At 49.5% G+C, this 17,342-nt stretch overlaps 8 protein-coding genes across 8 annotated transcripts; 4 read left to right on the top strand and 4 right to left on the bottom strand.

The window, feature by feature from the left end:
* Positions 1 to 111: 111 nt before the first annotated feature.
* On the bottom strand, positions 112 to 2,618 carry BJY04DRAFT_223338 (uncharacterized protein; the record flags this gene model as incomplete). The annotated part of the gene is made up of 4 exons (XM_073717668.1): positions 112 to 390; positions 480 to 1,008; positions 1,889 to 2,333; positions 2,396 to 2,618. The coding sequence occupies 4 exons, from the start codon at positions 2,616 to 2,618 to the stop codon at positions 112 to 114; spliced, it is 1,476 nt and encodes a 491-aa protein (XP_073565930.1).
* Positions 2,619 to 4,326: 1,708 nt separating this feature from the next.
* Positions 4,327 to 6,683, top strand: BJY04DRAFT_210784 (DUF3659 domain-containing protein; the record flags this gene model as incomplete). Its single annotated transcript, XM_073714305.1, has 5 exons — positions 4,327 to 5,034; positions 5,122 to 5,518; positions 5,578 to 5,898; positions 5,959 to 6,104; positions 6,159 to 6,683. The coding sequence occupies 5 exons, from the start codon at positions 4,327 to 4,329 to the stop codon at positions 6,681 to 6,683; spliced, it is 2,097 nt and encodes a 698-aa protein (XP_073565929.1).
* A 110-nt stretch (positions 6,684 to 6,793) lies between these two features.
* On the bottom strand, positions 6,794 to 7,163 carry BJY04DRAFT_200423 (uncharacterized protein). The gene has a single exon (XM_073712921.1). It carries the CDS (start codon positions 7,096 to 7,098, stop codon positions 6,880 to 6,882), a length of 219 nt encoding a protein of 72 aa, XP_073565928.1. The 5' UTR covers positions 7,099 to 7,163; the 3' UTR covers positions 6,794 to 6,879.
* Positions 7,164 to 9,528, bottom strand: BJY04DRAFT_200418 (cytochrome P450). Its single transcript, XM_073712920.1, has 11 exons — positions 9,113 to 9,528; positions 8,945 to 9,051; positions 8,727 to 8,883; positions 8,559 to 8,671; positions 8,421 to 8,508; positions 8,275 to 8,370; positions 8,063 to 8,221; positions 7,819 to 8,008; positions 7,402 to 7,760; positions 7,280 to 7,347; positions 7,164 to 7,228 (listed from the first exon to the last, which is right to left on the bottom strand). Exons 1-9 carry the CDS (start codon positions 9,458 to 9,460, stop codon positions 7,648 to 7,650), a joined length of 1,371 nt encoding a protein of 456 aa, XP_073565926.1. The 5' UTR covers positions 9,461 to 9,528; the 3' UTR covers positions 7,164 to 7,228; positions 7,280 to 7,347; positions 7,402 to 7,647.
* On the top strand, positions 7,215 to 7,520 carry BJY04DRAFT_223336 (uncharacterized protein; the record flags this gene model as incomplete). Its single annotated transcript, XM_073717667.1, has 3 exons — positions 7,215 to 7,228; positions 7,280 to 7,349; positions 7,404 to 7,520. The coding sequence occupies 3 exons, from the start codon at positions 7,215 to 7,217 to the stop codon at positions 7,518 to 7,520; spliced, it is 201 nt and encodes a 66-aa protein (XP_073565927.1).
* Positions 9,529 to 10,188: 660 nt separating the features above from the next.
* Positions 10,189 to 11,633, bottom strand: BJY04DRAFT_223334 (asparaginase; the record flags this gene model as incomplete). Its single annotated transcript, XM_073717666.1, has 6 exons — positions 10,189 to 10,345; positions 10,406 to 10,555; positions 10,634 to 10,682; positions 10,746 to 10,945; positions 11,013 to 11,185; positions 11,235 to 11,633. 6 exons carry the CDS (start codon positions 11,631 to 11,633, stop codon positions 10,189 to 10,191), a joined length of 1,128 nt encoding a protein of 375 aa, XP_073565925.1.
* Positions 11,634 to 12,793: 1,160 nt separating this feature from the next.
* Positions 12,794 to 13,611, top strand: BJY04DRAFT_223333 (uncharacterized protein; the record flags this gene model as incomplete). Its single annotated transcript, XM_073717665.1, has 2 exons — positions 12,794 to 13,140; positions 13,209 to 13,611. 2 exons carry the CDS (start codon positions 12,794 to 12,796, stop codon positions 13,609 to 13,611), a joined length of 750 nt encoding a protein of 249 aa, XP_073565924.1.
* Positions 13,612 to 14,736: 1,125 nt separating this feature from the next.
* On the top strand, positions 14,737 to 16,470 carry BJY04DRAFT_223332 (transmembrane amino acid transporter protein-domain-containing protein; the record flags this gene model as incomplete). Its single annotated transcript, XM_073717664.1, has 8 exons — positions 14,737 to 14,888; positions 14,945 to 14,958; positions 15,006 to 15,078; positions 15,127 to 15,458; positions 15,512 to 15,870; positions 15,923 to 16,120; positions 16,175 to 16,318; positions 16,381 to 16,470. The coding sequence occupies 8 exons, from the start codon at positions 14,737 to 14,739 to the stop codon at positions 16,468 to 16,470; spliced, it is 1,362 nt and encodes a 453-aa protein (XP_073565923.1).
* Positions 16,471 to 17,342: the final 872 nt, after the last annotated feature.

Raw genomic sequence — 17,342 nt, 5'->3', positions numbered from 1 at the left:
AACCACCTCTCCTGTCCAGGTGTGGTGTCTAGCTTGCAGATCCAGGGTGGCCTGCCAGCTTATCTTGAATCATCCGAACTCGAAATGTCAGTATCAATGCCATCCTCCAAGTCATCGAATCCCGTTCAGCCCATCCTGATCCAGCCTCCCATCCTCTTCTAGCCTCTCCTTCTGCATCTCCCAGTCCCCAACAATCACCTTCCATGGCCACTTGACACCAACGGAATCCGGAGCCTGTATTCTCAATAGCTGTGCCTGCATATTCTGTACGAGGGGACTGTCCTGTTGAGTCTGAAATTTGTTGCTCTCGCGACCGCGTTCGGTGGGAGATTTTGCGGTGATCAGACAGACTTCCGCGAGCGGTACAGAGAGTGTACTTATAAACGAGGCCTGGGAGGAAAAAGTGGCGTTAGGAGACTCAGAAACTGCCTTAGTATGAGGTGCTACTCAACGAGGCAAAAGAAACCATAGAAACTCACGAACAAGGTGGGTGGTCGATCTGTGGTTGAAAACCTCCACCCTTCAAAGGTAACGCCACTGGCTTGAGTTGCATTCCATTGTTCCTGTTGCCATGATAGATCTGGGTACCGCATTGAGATTGTGAGCTTTTGGAGGGCGTGGCACACTTGTAGGGCCTCGGCTGCGGGTGGTCCGTAACACCAGCTACCTTCGTAGATGGGCTCAATGTGCAACTCCTCTAGTGTTGCATGATGATTGGGAATGACATCTCGCCAGAACCTGTTCCCAGCGTCGTTTTCCTGACGCTCATCACTCATGAGAACCGAGGGCAGGCGCAAGGACTTCAATCCGGTGTAGGAGGTCAAGTAACTCAACAGGTCCGGAATAGCTTGTTGCGTTCCGGCTACACTAACTGAAGAAAGTGGAATCCTCAGATCCTCTAGCGCCTTCCAGAGAGTGGAATATGCTGTGGAAAAGGCCTCGCTATTGTTCCCCGTCGTCAGATCTAGCATTCGCAGTGTGGCAGGGATCATCTCGCGCAGGCCGTCACTAGGCAAGGGTACGTGTTTTATGGAAATTTCTTGTAAATTCCTGTGGCGTGCTTTGAAGAGTGACTGCCAGGGTGGGAATTGCGATGCTTTTGGGGAGACCAAGGGATTCACGAGGTTTTAAATGCGGAGGGTTACGAGATATGGCGAGGCTGCGACTGCGACTGCCAGTTCCTCTCTCCAGTAGCTGGATGGGATGTCGCCGCTGTACGTTATATCCAGGGTGTGAAGGTCATGGAACATATGCAGAGGCGGCGGGTCTCCTTTGGGAGGATTAGCATCGGCAATTATATGGAGGCAGATCCTGCTCAAGGCTGGGATTTGGGATAGCTGGCTCCAGCGGTGGAATAGCTCTGGCGTGTTGGCGTCATCTATGAGATATACCCACCTAATACGTAGGAGATATCAGCCTATGTCTATCGTTGGGTATGGCACTCGGGAACAATGCAACCTGACTGTTTTTACAGATGCCGTAAAGGTATACCGGCTTTTGACCAAGGCCTTGAGTACCTTCTCAGTCAAGTCAACGGTATGGAAGAGGCGAGGATTGACATGTGGTAAGGCGGCATGACATGTGAGGCGTAAAGATAGTAGGTCTTTAGAAGACAGCAGGTGCAGAATTAGGTCCTCCATCTCGAGAGGAAGATTGAAGAGAGCCATGCTGCTAGGCTGAAAAGGACTGATGAATGATGAATGATGGAAGAAGGGAGGTGGTCAAGGTCGGGATGAAGCCGCCGCCAGTGCAACCTACAGCTGCCTACCAACACGTGAGAATCACCAAGTAAAGCATGAAAAAAGTCAATTTAGGAAAATACGGATCTCAGTTTCTGCGCAAAAGTCAGGACCATTTCTCCAATGACTGCCCATCTGCGTAAACTCACAAAAGCTGCAGTGTCAAATCCCCATGGATCTTCGCCTTGAGCTGAACCTCCAAGTCCAGATTCAAATCAAGCCTCAGTCTGAGCTGCTCTTCCTTTCTGGGCCTCGTATCACCCTGTGTACGCTCCTGTGTGGATACAGCACTACCCAAGACCGATCCAGCAGTATTCCTAAGAGTGGTGGTTGCGTCTCCAACCGTCCCGACGGCCTTTCCGGGTGCTTCCTGGACAATCTCAGAGACCTGTCTGGTTTCTCTGGGACGTGGTCCGCGTCGCCATATCTCAGGGCTGGAATCGTGGTCACGGCTAAGGGTGATTGTCCGCTTTCGATGGACGCGAGGGGATTTCGAGGGCTCCCGTTCAGGTGAGTCACCAACGGAGATCTCGGTGTCCGGTGGGTTCTCTTCTTCTACAGGTTGTATCGCGGGTCTACCTTTGCTTTGTCCATCTGCCAGACGGTTGGTGTCAGCTTTGCCTCTGGCTCGACCGTATAACAGGATTGACTCTTACCGTCTAACTTATCCTCTGCTACGTCCTGATAGTCATCTTCGTACTCATCATTATTGCCATTGGAATGCGCGACGGTGTCCGGCTCTTGTGGCATAGGATGCAGGTCGCTAGGATTAATATCGTCATCGTGTTGCGTGGGATGCTCTAGAGCCTTGTGCGTCTGTCTGAGCTTCGGCGGCTTTCGTTTCGTCGGGGGAGCAGTGTGTTCGCGGTTGTCAGTCATTGTGAGTGTTGTATTATCTCTTATTTGGACGTGCGTTCAGCATATTACAACAAGAAACAGTTGTGTCAAGCAATATATAATATTGCCGGTCAAGAGGAGCATAGATAGTATGCCCTCAAAAAACGACAATCTGGCAGTGATATCATGCAGCAATATCCGGGTGGGCTATTTTCTCGGCGCATGGAGGACGGACAATGGGTACCAATGAAGACGTCGAAGTAGCTTCCAATCGCTCATGTCGGCTATCAGAAGACAGATATGTGAGTAAAAGGAAACCCGTGGTAAGAAAGCCCCCTCGACCTGTGAATCATGGTGTTATTAGAGCTCACGAGGTCAATCGCCATGATCCAATATGTGCCGTCCAGTGGCAGTCTGCAATCTACAGTGACGGTTGGCCACGTAGCTCATGTGATGCTTACAACTGCGAATATGTATTCAAGTCGACGGAGAGGGGAACTCAGATAGAGGCATCCCTTTATTTGGCAAAGACCTCATCACCTGTGGAGGCATAATGATTACGCAAGTAGAGAGATTTTGTGACGACAATAAGCCCCCCAGGTTCGTTAGGGTACAAGTCAAAGACGACAAACAAGAGAGAAGGCATCGTGACAGTAGATACTCTCCAAACAACGCGCACGCCACACCAAGGCTACAGAACCATGAAGCCGTCATCTCAGAAGCTCAGGCAAAGCAGACCATCGGAACCGCAAATCAAAAGCCTGACAATTAGCGAGATTACCGGGAAATAGCAGGACACAGTTAACGAGACAGACGACGATTCCGGCCTCAAGGTTCTACTGGTCTTGAATCTGGAGATCGAGGCTCTATTGAAAGTTAGGATCCATGAGACTTGGCATTGGCATTGCAGTAAGTTGTCTCATGACGTTTATATTGCGTTCTAGCTCTGTAGATCGGGCTTGGGTCTGATGATTTGCTTAAAGCTCTTAGCGCTTAGCTCGATGATTGACCGCATGAAATGGACGAGGGACTTAAGCTCAATATTGAAGCATAGAATAGAATCTGGCAGAGCATGCTCTCGTTTTCTTATTATTATCTATGATATCTTTCTTGACGTGTGCAGAATTGTCTACTTATCTCATGGAACTCATCACAAGCCACCAACGTAGTTCCTTCACCCGGCATAGAAATAGATTGAGCTTGCCACATCTACTACAGAGTAAACACCTACTATAATCCGTCATCGAAGATAGACTCCCGAGTAAGAATAGATCTCTCTTAAGATCTCCTAATCCGGTCAACATGAATCCTTGAGTCGTGATTTGGTTAGTCCCGCATGCTGCCAGTATATGGACCCGAAAACGCGTACCGTGGTAGATACAGCCGATGCACCGCATTCAACCAATGATGATCCTCTGGGTAGACGTGGATATTTCCCGGCCTCTGGAAATCGTTCCATGGTTGTTTGGTGCAACAACTGCGAGGTGTTCTCATTGGCTGGCCCTGAGAAGTGTTGGCGTACGTAGTATACCTGCTAATCTACGTGATCAATTGCAAAGGAAGGAATTCTAGAGCTACCATAGGTTATAGGTCGATCGAGTGATGAGCAGTATAGATGGCGTAGTCATGAGCGCATCTATTGATTTGAGCTAGATAGGCCCTATATTCGTCCAGTGCCTCTGATATCCGTCCTGTTGGATGTTAGCATTTCTCGTCCTGACAATACAACTCAAATCACCCCCTACAAAGAATGGCAACACCACAACGATCTGAAATGACAACTACATCGGCGAATCACCGTTCTAAAGCCCCTCTACAGGGCCCTCCACAACCCGTTCAGCCATTGAAAACAATGAACAGACCTTCGGGAATCAAGCCAAAGCCACAACCCCTCAAAGAGCAGCGAGATATCACTCATCGCAATACGAAAGTCCGTAATACAGGGGCATCAGGGTCAGCACCTGGTTCTTCCTCTGCTGCACGGCCGGGCTCGATGACCGACCGACCCAATGCCGGTGACGCACCTCTCAAAGCCCCGATGGAAGATACCACAGGCACAGGCCGCACTCAGGTTCTTGATCCTGGAGATAGACTGGAGAAGGGCTTCCAGGAACAACCTCCGTCTGTTTCTGGTGCTGCTGGAGACGATGTGAATATATCGGATGATTTTCCGCTTGATTTGTCTCTACTTGAAGGACTTCGAATCATAGATAAGGGGGTAATACTAGATGATAATGGGATCCTGATTGGAAAAGTGGTAGAAGGCGACCCAGCAGACCTGGTGGGCCTCACTGTGGGCAGTGCAGGTGAGATCGTGGACGAGGATGGAGATCTTATCGGGCGGGTGGAGCTGGTTCCTCGGGCACAAGCGGATGATGGTGATGATGATAGTCCGGGGTCTCTTGAGGAAGGGGTGCCGTTGAATTCCTTAGAGGAGTTGGCTGGCAGCAACCAAAATGTACTGGGCCAGCCCATTTCTACTACAGATGAAAGCCAGGCAGAGGCTTCCCATCAGGAAAAAACGATACGAGCTCAAGGCAATTAGGATGCAGAAGTGGCTTTTCTAGATATCCCAACCCTACAAGGCCTCAAGTGCAACAAACTCGGCTATGTCGTTACAGATGACGGTACACCAGTTGGGGAAGTCATCGAAGGTGATGCTAAGAGGTTAGCACGCGGTGGCTTTCAGCTTGATGACCAGGGACAGTTTCGCAATCATCAGGGCCATGTCGTCGGTCGAGCTCAACCAATATCTGTTGAGGAGGATGAGCCCGGGCCATTTGCTGGCATGGGAGATATTATTGTTGCTGAGGATGGATGGGTTCAGGATAAGAATGGGAGAAAGGTTGGTAAAGTGGTTGAGGGAGACGCAAAGAATCTCCTTGGGCACACTGTGGATGATGATGGTGATATTCTGGACAAGCGAGGTAATGTTATTGGTCGTGCGCTGCCAGACGAGGATGACAAGGGAGATGAGGAACAGGAGGAACCGGGGAAATAGTGGACTTGTCAATTTTGGAGGGCAAAGCGGTGAACAAACTGGGTGATATCATTGACCAGAATGGTGTTATGCTCGGCAGGATCACCGACGGCAACCCTAAGAAACTTGCTGGAAGAAAGGTAGACGGAAAGGGTCAGATTTGGGGTGACTCTGGCAAAGTCGTTGGCCTAGCCGAGCTGATCCCAGAAGATGAACGTGAGAAGCCGGAGGGGCCCTTTTACGGGCTCGAAGGACTCACTGTCAAGGAAGGAAAGGTTGTCGACGCTACTGGCGAAGTCTGTGGGCAATTGGTCCAAGGCGACCCGCGGCGTCTCCAAGGGCGTGCTGTTGACGAGGACGGGAAGATCATAGACAAGCTGGGCAATGTGATCGGTTGAGCAGAGCGTTGGTCACCGGACGATCTAACTCCTGAGGAACTGGAGAAGCAGATGCAAGCCAAGGAGGAAACTGATCTCGCGAAGAAAATGTCCGTCATTGTTCAGCAGGCATTGGACGACGTTGGGCCTCTTTGTCAGCAGATAGTGCAGGTACACTGTCCTCGTTCATCTGGAAATAGAAATTAACTAATGCCTCTTCTCCAGCATATCGAAAAAGCGAATCACACGCCGAAACACGAGCTGGATGAGGAACAACTTGTCAAGGACGTGAAACCTCTAATTGAACGAGCCGGAAATGCCTTGCAAGAGTGCAAAGCAGCGCTAAGGGCACTCGATCCCGATGGCCACATTGCAGAAACCGCAAGAGCTCGCAGTGTATCTCACGAAGCTACACCGGCTGAGCATCAGCTGGCAGAGTTACTCAGACAGTTAACACAGACGGTGGGGGAAACCATCGACAACGGCCGCAGGCTTATTGCCGACATGCCTCACGCAAGAAAGGAGATTAACCCGCTGTGGGCCCTGCTTTCCGAGCCGCTCTTCCAGGTTATTGCTGCTGTCGGTCTGTTGCTTAGTGGAGTTCTGGGGCTTGTTAGTAAACTGCTTGACGGTCTGGGTCTTGGTGGTCTACTCAAAGGCTTGCTCGGTGGTTTAGGGCTGGATAAGCTTCTGGAGCTGGGGGGTTTAGGGTCTGTAACCCAGGCACTGGGCTTCGATGGTCGCAATTAGCGTGGTTCGAGAGTTGTTGATTTACATTCCTGTTTAGGGTGGGCTCGGTCGATGTCTCTGATGTGCACTGTTTCCGGATAACTTGACAATTGTCATGATGCAGCATTACGTTCATAATCCAGAATGGAAATCAATGTTATTTAGTCATAGAAAGACATAGCAAAGGAAACACTTTCTTGTGTGGATCAGCACAGAGTCATGGTACATGGAGACCGATCAAGTCCTGGACGAGTAGTCGTTCTAAGTTAGGGAAATGAGTGGCTAGCTGATGATGGCAGCACACGGACCTCAGTACTCTGCTATGGCCATTCACACTGACCAACTGCACCAGAAGGCCCACCAGGATAATCAGCCAGCCCTGTCCAACAGCCTTGATTAACCCCCGCCCGCTTCCCATCGTCTCAGCCAGCCACATCTTCAACTGCAGAGCCAGCTCTATATAACACACGCAGTCCCCTACTGTATCGGAGCATAACCCTCCAGCCTAAGCAATATCTGACAGATAGTGATCAGTGTACAGAGGTTATCAACATGCCTTTCGCAATGTGCGTCACATCTTTACCCATCCCTTATCCCTTTACTGACACCTATCACAGCGGAACATCTGTCACCTTTCCTACTGGGAATGGAGACGAATTTACAATTGGCACAGTCAAAAGCTTTGAGGTACGTGGTTTCAAATGATTCACAAGCATTCGAGACTCATCTTCCGTGCGACAGAATGGCAAATACGAAGTCGAAGTAGAGGACGGCAAGATCGTTAACGTTGAAGAGGGGGATGCAAAGGAGTTCAAGATCCAGATGCAGAACAGGGGCATGTTTGATATATTCAAGTGATTACACCTAGATTTGCAGGCCCCGGCATAGATGCTCAATTGGTTAAAGATGAGACTATCCCGATTAGTATGATCTTTGACTTTGGGACACAATATCATAAACCCTTTCCAGTTCATACCATTTCCAATCACCAAGTAACTGGCAATTCCAGAATACCCACATCCTTATGGAGATCCGAATACTGAATCTCCTCCTGAGCAACCGCGAGTCTTAAACCTGGTAGTCTTTGGAACAGCACCTCTGCATAGCATAGTTAATCAGCACAATTCCGCCATTCTCTAATTATCTAGTTACTCACCAAAAACCGCCTCCAACTCCGCCCTCGCAAGCGCCTCAGCGACACACCGATGGTCCCCAAACCCAAAAGCAAGATTCTTCTCTGAGTCGATTTGCCTATGCAAATCGAAAGTGTCAGGGTCAGGGAAGACATCCTCGTCCCGGTTGGCGGATTGGTTGGATGCGATGATGCCTTCGCCGGCTTTGATGGTCTGGATTCAATCTCTTAGAATTACACTTCGTCTTTCAATTGTAGGGAGGTTTACCTGGCCTCTCAGTGTGATGTCAACCGTGGCGACGCGGCGGGTCGCAAGCGCAGAGGCTGTATGGAACCGGCATAGTTCCTCGACGAATGGTGCGGCTAGCGAGGGGTTGTTCTTGAGGTCTTCGAGCTGGATTGGGTGTTGCAGCAGGGTGACGACACCCTAGGGGAAGAGTTAGTGAGTATGTTTCAGAAGCTGGATTGCAAGGAACATACCAAATTGATCATGCTAACCATCGTGGCGTTTCCTGCTACAAGGAGAAGGAAAGCGATTTGGACAACGTCGAGCCGCTCCAGGTGGCCCGGATTCAACTAGTGAGTTTAGCTGGGTTCATAATCTTATCCAAGCTCGAGAGCCTCACCTGGTCTTTGATCAAGCTACTAATCAGGTCATCCTTTAGATCAGTGGCTCGCTTGTCGACGAGCTGATCTAGGTACTTCAATAGCTCCCTATAATATATCAGTTTATATAGCCAGGAAACGAGATAGAACTAGCTTACTGATTCGCATCCTGAGCTGCCGCTGCGGTAGAGCTACCATTGCTCCGGACCGCGTTTGTCTTGGTCAGGTACTCAATGTCTTCAGCTGGGATACCGAGGATATGGTAGATAACCTAGAAAATATTAGTTCATCTTGTATAGATATCACTGAAGGGAGGTTCGAGGTACGAGAGAAGGAATCGGAAGAGAAAAGTTTGCAATAAAGTCAACAGGCTTCTCTCCACCCTTTTCAATCAACTTCTCCAAATGAGAATTCACAGTCGCTGCAATCAAGGGCTTCAGGCTATTGACATGCTCTTGCGTAAAGAAGTCGGCGACCATATTTCTATCACAAATTAGCCATCTTTCTATGATCACTGCAGCTCTCAAAGTCAAAAAGCATATACCTCTGCCGCATATGATCAGGCGGATCCATATCCACGAATGTCGGGCGATTCTTCGCAGCAGCCTTTCCACCGGCACTCATCTCCGGATATCCAGGGCGTTGGCGTTGCTACAAATGTAAGCGATCTTGCCATACAAGAGCCCAGAGTGTGATAGTATCTGATACATACCTTTGACAACCGCGTATCTGTCAAAACATTACAAACATCCTCATGCTTCACAACAAGCCAAGGTTCGCTGCCATCCCAGAGCTTAACCCGGCTAACAGGGCATTTTGAACGAAGCTCCGCGAATTCAGCCGGAGGTTCTGCAGCCTTTGGCCGAGAAAACGGAAAATGGGGAACGGGTTGAGTGGCCATGGTTCTTGTGAGTTGGGAGACGGAGTTGGTTTTCAGATGTCTTGCGATAAGCTGCGATGGTTTGAGGAGAGTTGATGTCATTGGCAACGAAGTAATTGGTGGTTGATGAAGACTGTATGTGCATATTGGCAATTCTCTTATATAGTTTGTGGTATACATTAGGCTATCCGGATACTTGATGTAGGTATGGCATGATGTTTCAGCTTAGAGCATATTGTGACGCCGATAGTAAGCTTTGATGACTCTTGCGGCCAATTAGCGAAGGTATAAATATAATCACAAGACCCTTGCATAAGTTGAGTTGTAGTATTTCCGCGGGGATGAGGGCTGGGTGCTTCGGCTCCGAGGCTATACCGACGTGCTTATGCATTCGTGTCCGACATGCGCAATGTATAATGCACGGGCTGTGTGAACCAATCGCAGTTATTGGTTTGTCTCATGTACAAGGATTATTAGACGACTCTTGCAAGGGCTGATATCATCATGCGGGGAAACGTGCTACTCTAGCTGCAGGCTGACTCATTAATTTGGCATGACAGGACAAGGGTAAAAGGGTAGCTCGCCCGGAAGCAGGCCCTCAAGCATGTATCTGAACGTTCTATTTTTAGGAAACTCGCAGGAAACCATGTCCTTCTCGGGACTAATGATCGGTACACTATAAACGTCATTCTGTCGCCCTTGAGGAACCTGCTCTAGTCCTCGGAGGCCATAGTTAGTATTTGTATCTATCAATTCGATCGCATCGTGGTAAACGCCTTCTGCGTTATCATAACTCTCATCTCAAGCACTCCTCACCTACAGGATCTCCCTATCACTACTCTGAACCTGTCTGGATCTCTCATAAACGTGCCCACGCAATCCCTTTCGCAGTCAATCACCCTTCGTCCTCAGTAGTAATACTCCTGACTAGCAGGAGAAGTATATAGGGCGTCTCTCAACGGACTCTCAAACACACTCCGTATCTCATCTAGCGTGTAGCCGGCATTGATCGCCAACTGAAGCATAATCCGCGCTTGGTCGCCACCGATGTAGCTTGCAAATATACTATAGCCATAGCAAGATCAGTCGGTGTACTTCCGCACAGAATAAGACGGCAAGACTCACACAGCATTCGGATACAGATCAGGCACTCCCGTTCCTGTAACGGGCCTAGCGACAGCCACGGTAGGGATACCCTTAGCAAAGAGGTCTTCGGCGGCTTCGTTGGCGGAGGGGCTGAGTGCTGCTGCGCCCGGACCGAATATCACGAGGCCTCTATTCAATGGAGAAAGCGACGCTGGTTAGTGATGAAAGATTGATGAAAAATCAATAGAGAATATGGGGGAGACACACTTAGCGCCATTCGCTACGGCGGCGTACATCAGCGAGGCATCGAATCCCTCTAGTTAAGAGAGGCTGGTCAGCATGCTGTCTCTTCGAATAAAGTTTTATGAGGTTGACTTACGGTGACCATAAAGAATAACAACAGAGGGCAGCTCCACCGTGTCAGTGACATTGAAGTAGGGTCGTCCCACAGGAAACGAAGGTCCGAAGTAGTAATATGGTTGACCTCCTAGGAAAGCGCCTAGGTTACCCTGTTCAAGGGCCTTGAAGGTATCCGGGGTGTTGGCGTCAACCTTGGTGGAGTAGTAAATTGAGGTGATCCTAATATTTATGATTAGCACATTACCCACAATCATCCCCAACTGCGGCGAACTAGAGAGCAGCGCACCGGTCATTGAAGGCAATCAGCCCGCCACGGTTTGCTGAAGCCGGTGAGACGGCTGCAGCCACAGCCTGGAAGAAATTCGATCGGCCGTCGGGGGAGATGTAGCTATCAGGGCGCATAGCACCCGTAGCGATGAACGGTTTGGAGCAGTTGAATGTCAGATCGACACCGAAGGCCTACTCTCAGCTTTAGAGAGAATTGTCGATCATTTCTAGTATCACTTACCGTTTCTTCAAGTGTATTGGTTCCGTGAAACATGATCGCACCAACGATATCAGAGTCCGGGCTGCAAAGATACTGGTTCAAATGCTGCGTTATGTTCAGGTACAGGGACGAGTTGAGACCAGCACTACCGCCGGTGACAGGAAACTGGATGACCGCCAACTGAGCGACGTCCAGCACCTCTGAAACAGTATTGATCAGGTCAAGTGCTGTTGGTCCATCGCCGGCGCCGTAGTGGATGTTGTCTAAACGGCTGTAGTTGGACGCAGAGAGGATCGTGCCACCTGCACTACAAATCAAGACTTTGGGCAGGGTTTCGTTCCTTGTTACCCACTCCAGATCTGCAAACGCTAAGGTAGACCCTAGGGCCATGGCAACTAAAGTGATGGTAGTGAGTCGCATGGTGGTGATGCTGGGTTTGGACGAGGGCTTTGGCACTTACATTGATCTCAACCACGATCTTGGGTTTAAATACCTTGATAGTCCTTAGAGTGGAGCCATTAACGTTGGAGGCTGGTAGAATTGTTCGTTTGTATTGGCTAATTTCTGGGTTTATCTTTGCTATCTTGTGGGCGTTATCTATACAAGTTACTCCAACCACTTTACTCCAACTTCGGCCGGGCATGACCTGACCGTCAATGTACCTATTTTGAAACGTCGGCTGGGCCATCGCCCAAGTCAGTCTTGGTGCACTCCTCATGTAGAAAGCATAGGTAATAGGGCCTATATCTATTATGCTGATGCGAGATTCGCCGGATAAGGCATAAGACTGGATTGCCTTGTATTTCTTCCCTAATTGTAAGCTTCAGTGATTTGCCTATCCTAATCATTGTTTGTGTCCTTACACAGTCTTGACGAAATATTATTCGCTAGTCCAAGTAACATTCTATTCAGTTGGGGTACGTGCTCCTGGATATATAGCGTACAGTCCTAGCCACCTTTAGGTAAGCTTGAGCATAGCTAGAAGAATAATACTTCAACAAGAATTCAAAGGCAAGTGGTAGCTGGTGCTCTGGAAACAAGAGATATTCTTATTCTATACACCATATCGAATAAAGCAAGCACATCTTGTTACATAGTAGAGGTTAAACGAAGCCCTTCAATGCAGTCTACGTCGGCAACCAAGCATACGAGCCACATTCCACGGTACTTCATAGAGGGGGGTGTTTTGCGCCACATTGCCTTCCGTCGATCAAGGGTTTTTCCAGTTCCTCCTCTATTGGTGACTACCTATTTCTCCTTGCATAATGACCTCAGGTCTGCATAGCTTCCTGCTGTATCACTTGGTCTGTGTACTTTGGGTAACACACTCCTTAAGAGCAACATGATGATGTTGAATACCTATCACCAACATACCAATCACAACACACACCAGATGGATTAGATCATCTGGAAACCTAATGCCTGTATGGCTCGAAGTCAAAGTCAACGTGATGCAGCATCTTACATCACCAGCTTTAGAGTTTGGCATGGACCAACGGCTGCTGTAGGGTATAAGATGTAGCCAGACACACCACAGAGCAGTCTAGTACCAAAGTCTATCATCAGAACATCCTCCCATCATGAGTTACGTCGGACATCAAAAGGCGTTTGGTCACGAAACCGCCTTCAGTCCTGCAGTCAACGACCTCGAGAGATCAATCTCAGGAAACCCAGAACTACTCAACCTCTCTCAGGAGATGTTTTCGCAGTCTCCCTCACTAGGTAAAGGGAACCTCACCACACTCTTACAGTCCCTGAATAAATCCGTAAAGTCACTTCCGACATGTTCCTCTCCGAGCACCGACGGCCTGAGCTGCCCAGTTACCGACGCCCTTGATCCATACGTTTCCACACCAGCAGGCAACAAGCTCTTCACCCACACGGAGATCCAAACCCTCGTCGGCAAGCTTCTCGAGGAGTGGACACAGTTCCTCTCTTCCCCAACTCCGTCAAGCCCCTCCACGATCGCCCGGAAAATAGAACCTTGTCTCCCAGGCTCGAGGACAATTGGATCCAGAACTACCAGAGCTGGGACGAGATGGTCATCCACGAATTCCAAAGCAGGAACCGACGCATCCACGAGCCCGATAATGACGATGTTATTGATGCAGCCTGTGACGAGAGAACGGACCAGTTCCTCACCAATGTTGGCAAGGACGATACGCTGATCATAAAGGGTAGAGAATACACGCTCCGTGGACTACTTGACGATGGCACTGGCTCCAAACCCCAATCATCCCAAACAGACCAGTTCGTCAATGGCTCGGTCTATCAGGGCCATATTCCAGCAGAGAGCTACCACCACTTCCACGCCCTGTTTCGGATCGATTACCAAGTGCGTCAGGGTTCCGGGGAAGATTGGGTCTCTGCAATCTGGAACGTCGACCACCGCTATTGAGCCTACTCGAGCTATTATTTTCATCGAAACCAACTCCCAGAAACTCGGCAGCGTCGCCTGTATATTTGTTGGTTTGATGGTCGAACAATCGGTGGAGATCAAGGTTAGCAGCGGAGAGAGTGTTCAGAAGGGTCAAGAGCTGGGGATGTTCCATTTCGGAGGCAGTACCCATTGTTTGATCTTCAGAAAGACGGCAGCCCCGTATCTAAAGCCATCAGATGTGCCTGATACTGCCGCGGTTGGAGAGCCACTGCTGACGCTTGAATCTTAGATAGGGGTTTTTTGGGGCTTTTGCTTGTTCACTGTCTTTGTTCACAAATTGCTGATGACTTGTACATGAAGTCTCTCAACATATTGGTACCGCACGTGTAGGTAGGAACAAATTTGATGTCAGAAGTGTGGTCTCAGGGTCTCAAAAGTAGGCAAATTCATGCCCGCATCAATTGGTCAAGCTCTCAAGAGACATTACAGTGCTCGTTTAGACGTATTGACTGGCAGTGTGCAGTTATTGTAGCACTGGCTGTTCTTGACAATACTAGTACCAGCAAAACTAGAGTCACTACCGAGGATGAGTGCAAGTTGCCAGCGCCAGTTCTTGAGTACTTGGAACGGAGTATAAATTGTCTAAAAATATCTCCTCATGGGAAGGTCCGAACCACAAGGGCAACCTAAGGGGTTTTACTATCAACAACCCTCCACGGTCCACCCATTGCCCCCCAACGAAAGGCAAAGCTTCCAACGCTCTCACGGCTGGCGGAGGGAACCAAACATGCAGCAAAATTGTCTTCCACGCGTCGCTGAGTAAGAAAAGAAAAAGCGGCTACAGTCGGACTGGAGCCCTAGAGTGGAGCAAGAGTTTCCCTTAACTAACGGTTAGCTAATAGATCGCCCAGCCAAGCTTCTCATTGGAAGAGGCTTAACTGCTCCCTCTGAATGCTTGAATTTTCTGCACACTCTTGACATTGCAATATTACTTTTATCTCTGATGATAAGCATTTCCCCGTAGTCCCTCGCGTGTAGAGCTGGCCGACTTCCGGGGTTGCGCCGTCTTTAAAGACTTTCGCCTCCGGACGCCAGATTTTTCACTCCTACACCGTTCAGGTACACACAACTATACCCGCCACAATGAACCAGGACAAGGTCAGCACGGTTCCTGAGCCAAACGACACCGAGTCGGGATGGGATGTACAGCATGAGAAGGACCAGCTGCCGCGTTACGTCGACGCGTTCGGGGATGAGTCCAATGCTGAAGTCAAGTACAAGACTATGGAGTGGTGGTAAGTCTAGAGCTGTCCAATTTAGCACAGTTCTCGTACTGACTGACCTCTTACAGGCAAACTGGATTGTGTAGGTGACATTTCACATCAACTGTGGACGACACTAATCTCCCTCAGTCATGATCGCAGAGTCTGTTTCACTTGGTGTGCTCTCATTACCAGCAACCCTCGCCCAGCTCGGACTTGCACCGTGAGTACATGTCTCGAAATCACTAAGCCACCAGCTAACAGTCTTCAGCGCTCTCATCTTGATCATTGGACTGGGTCTCCTGGCCACCTACACCGGCTATGTCATTGGCCAGTTCCACCAGCGCTACCCCCACATCCAGAATCTTGCCGACGCCGGTGAGGTCCTGCTGGGTGCTTTCGGTCGTGAGCTCTTCGGTCTCGGTCAGCTCCTGTTCTCCATATTCATTATGGGCAGCCACATCTTGACCTTCAGCGTCATGATGAACACCATCACCGATCACGGCACCTGCACCATGGTCTTTACCACCGTCGGCTTCGTCATCTGCATGATCGGCTCGCTGCCTCGAACCATGAAGAACATGACCTACATCTCCTGCATGTGTATGTCTTCTCCTTTATCCACTCCCAGCACCACATACTAACTGCACGGACAGCATTCGCCAGTATCTTCACAGCCGTCATCATCACCATGGTCGGCGTCGGCGTCCAGGGCCGTGCCTCCAGCTCCCTCAAGGCCACAGTCGACACCGACCTCTTTCACGCCTTTACCGCCGTGACCAACATCGTCTTTGCATACTGCGCGCACGTCGCCTTCTTCGGTCTGCTCGCTGAGATGCGCGAGCCAAGAGACTTCCCCAAGGCGCTGTACATGCTGCAGACATTCGAGATTATCTTCTACACAGTTGCCGCGGTCGTCATCTACTACTATGCCGGTCAGCATGTCACCTCGCCTGCGTTGGGATCTGCAGGGCCGGTCTTGAAGAAGGTTGCGTACGGAATCGCCATTCCTACAGTGAGTTCTATCTTTTCCTACGATACATTGATTCGTTAGCTGATCTGCGAAGATTGTCGGAGCCGGCGTCGTCAACGGCCACATCGGCCTCAAGTACATCTACGTCCGGCTCTTCCGCGGCACAGACCGCATGCACCGCCGCGACCTCGTCTCAATCGGATCGTGGATTGCCATCGGCTTGACATGCTGGATTATCGCGTGGATTATTGCCGATGCCATCCCCGTGTTCAGCGACCTGCTCAGTCTTATTGTAGGCTTCCCGTCCCCATGCTAGGGCTCACACATACTAACGTAGTTCCTCCAGAGCTCCCTCTTCGCCAGTTGGTTCAGCTACGGCCTCGGTGGTGTTTACTGGCTCCACCTCAACTACGGACAGTGGTTCTCGTCGCCGAGGAAGATCTGTTTGACGATTGTTAATTTGGTGATTGTGCTTATTGGCGGTTGCATGGTGAGTACCTCGAAATGAAGACTATATATTGGGATAATGTGCTAACGATTGTTCGTCTATAGTGTGGCCTCGGTCTGTATGTCTCTGGCAAGGCGATTCATGACGACGCCTCGAGGAACAGTTTCTCCTGCGCCAGCAATGCCCAGGTATAGAATGTGTTTTTGAGCGGCATTTGTTATTTTTATGGCTCGATACCGGTCAATGTATATTATGGTCTAAATGGAAGTGTATTATATTATGATATTATGATGATGTAGCGCATTGGTAATCCTCGGAATATTCCTCTGCTATGACATGGATGCTTGGGCACACCACTGAATACAGTTCAAGTCCTACCTGCCACCCAAAACTGCATCTCTGTTTTTGTAAAGGATTTACAAACAGCTCTAACGCCCCCCGGCCTGCAGCTCACCCCTGTGCTTTGGCTTAGAAGTTAGGGCTATCTTGAGCTGTCATCATTCTGGATTTGCCACAGGGTCTTCTTCGATATATCCGGTCTAATCCTTAAATACCCTTTACAACTGGTTTGGTGATGTTTCAGCTCACTTCCACAGTCAGCAACCCTCGGCTAGGAGGCGGGGGCGTTCATGTTGCTTATAGAACTATCTAGCTGTAGTTCTTCACTGTCGATTCCGGGTTAGAGGCAATCTGGGCAAAACCTTAACCAGCTCTTTGGTGCTTAAAACGAGGCTTCGTGTTAGGACCACCCCGTGCTTACCTCTAGGGGGGAAGAACAAGCAGATCCGTCCAGAGCGACTATGTGAAGGATATTTAACCCTAATCCGTTTGTAGCAAAAGCAAACACAAGTTCAATGAACATGATTTACCAATGATCTACGAACCAGAAGAGTTTGGGTACATAGTACGAAGAAAAGCTACGCGGTAAAAGGGTTGCTGACCGTATGCTGCATTCGGGTATACGTCAGGGTTCTTTTCACTTAGATAACTGATATCTTGGTTTGTATAACTACCGAAAGACCACTATTCCACACAGACAAGGTAGAGCAGGTTCATGTTCAGGGGG

This window comes from Aspergillus karnatakaensis (genome assembly GCF_047715665.1).
Source record: "Aspergillus karnatakaensis strain CBS 102800 unplaced genomic scaffold BJY04scaffold_71, whole genome shotgun sequence".
Classification (NCBI taxonomy): Eukaryota; Fungi; Ascomycota; class Eurotiomycetes; order Eurotiales; family Aspergillaceae; genus Aspergillus; species Aspergillus karnatakaensis.
The sequence above is the reverse complement of the archived record's forward strand: the minus strand, read 5'-3'. Positions and strand labels throughout refer to the sequence as shown.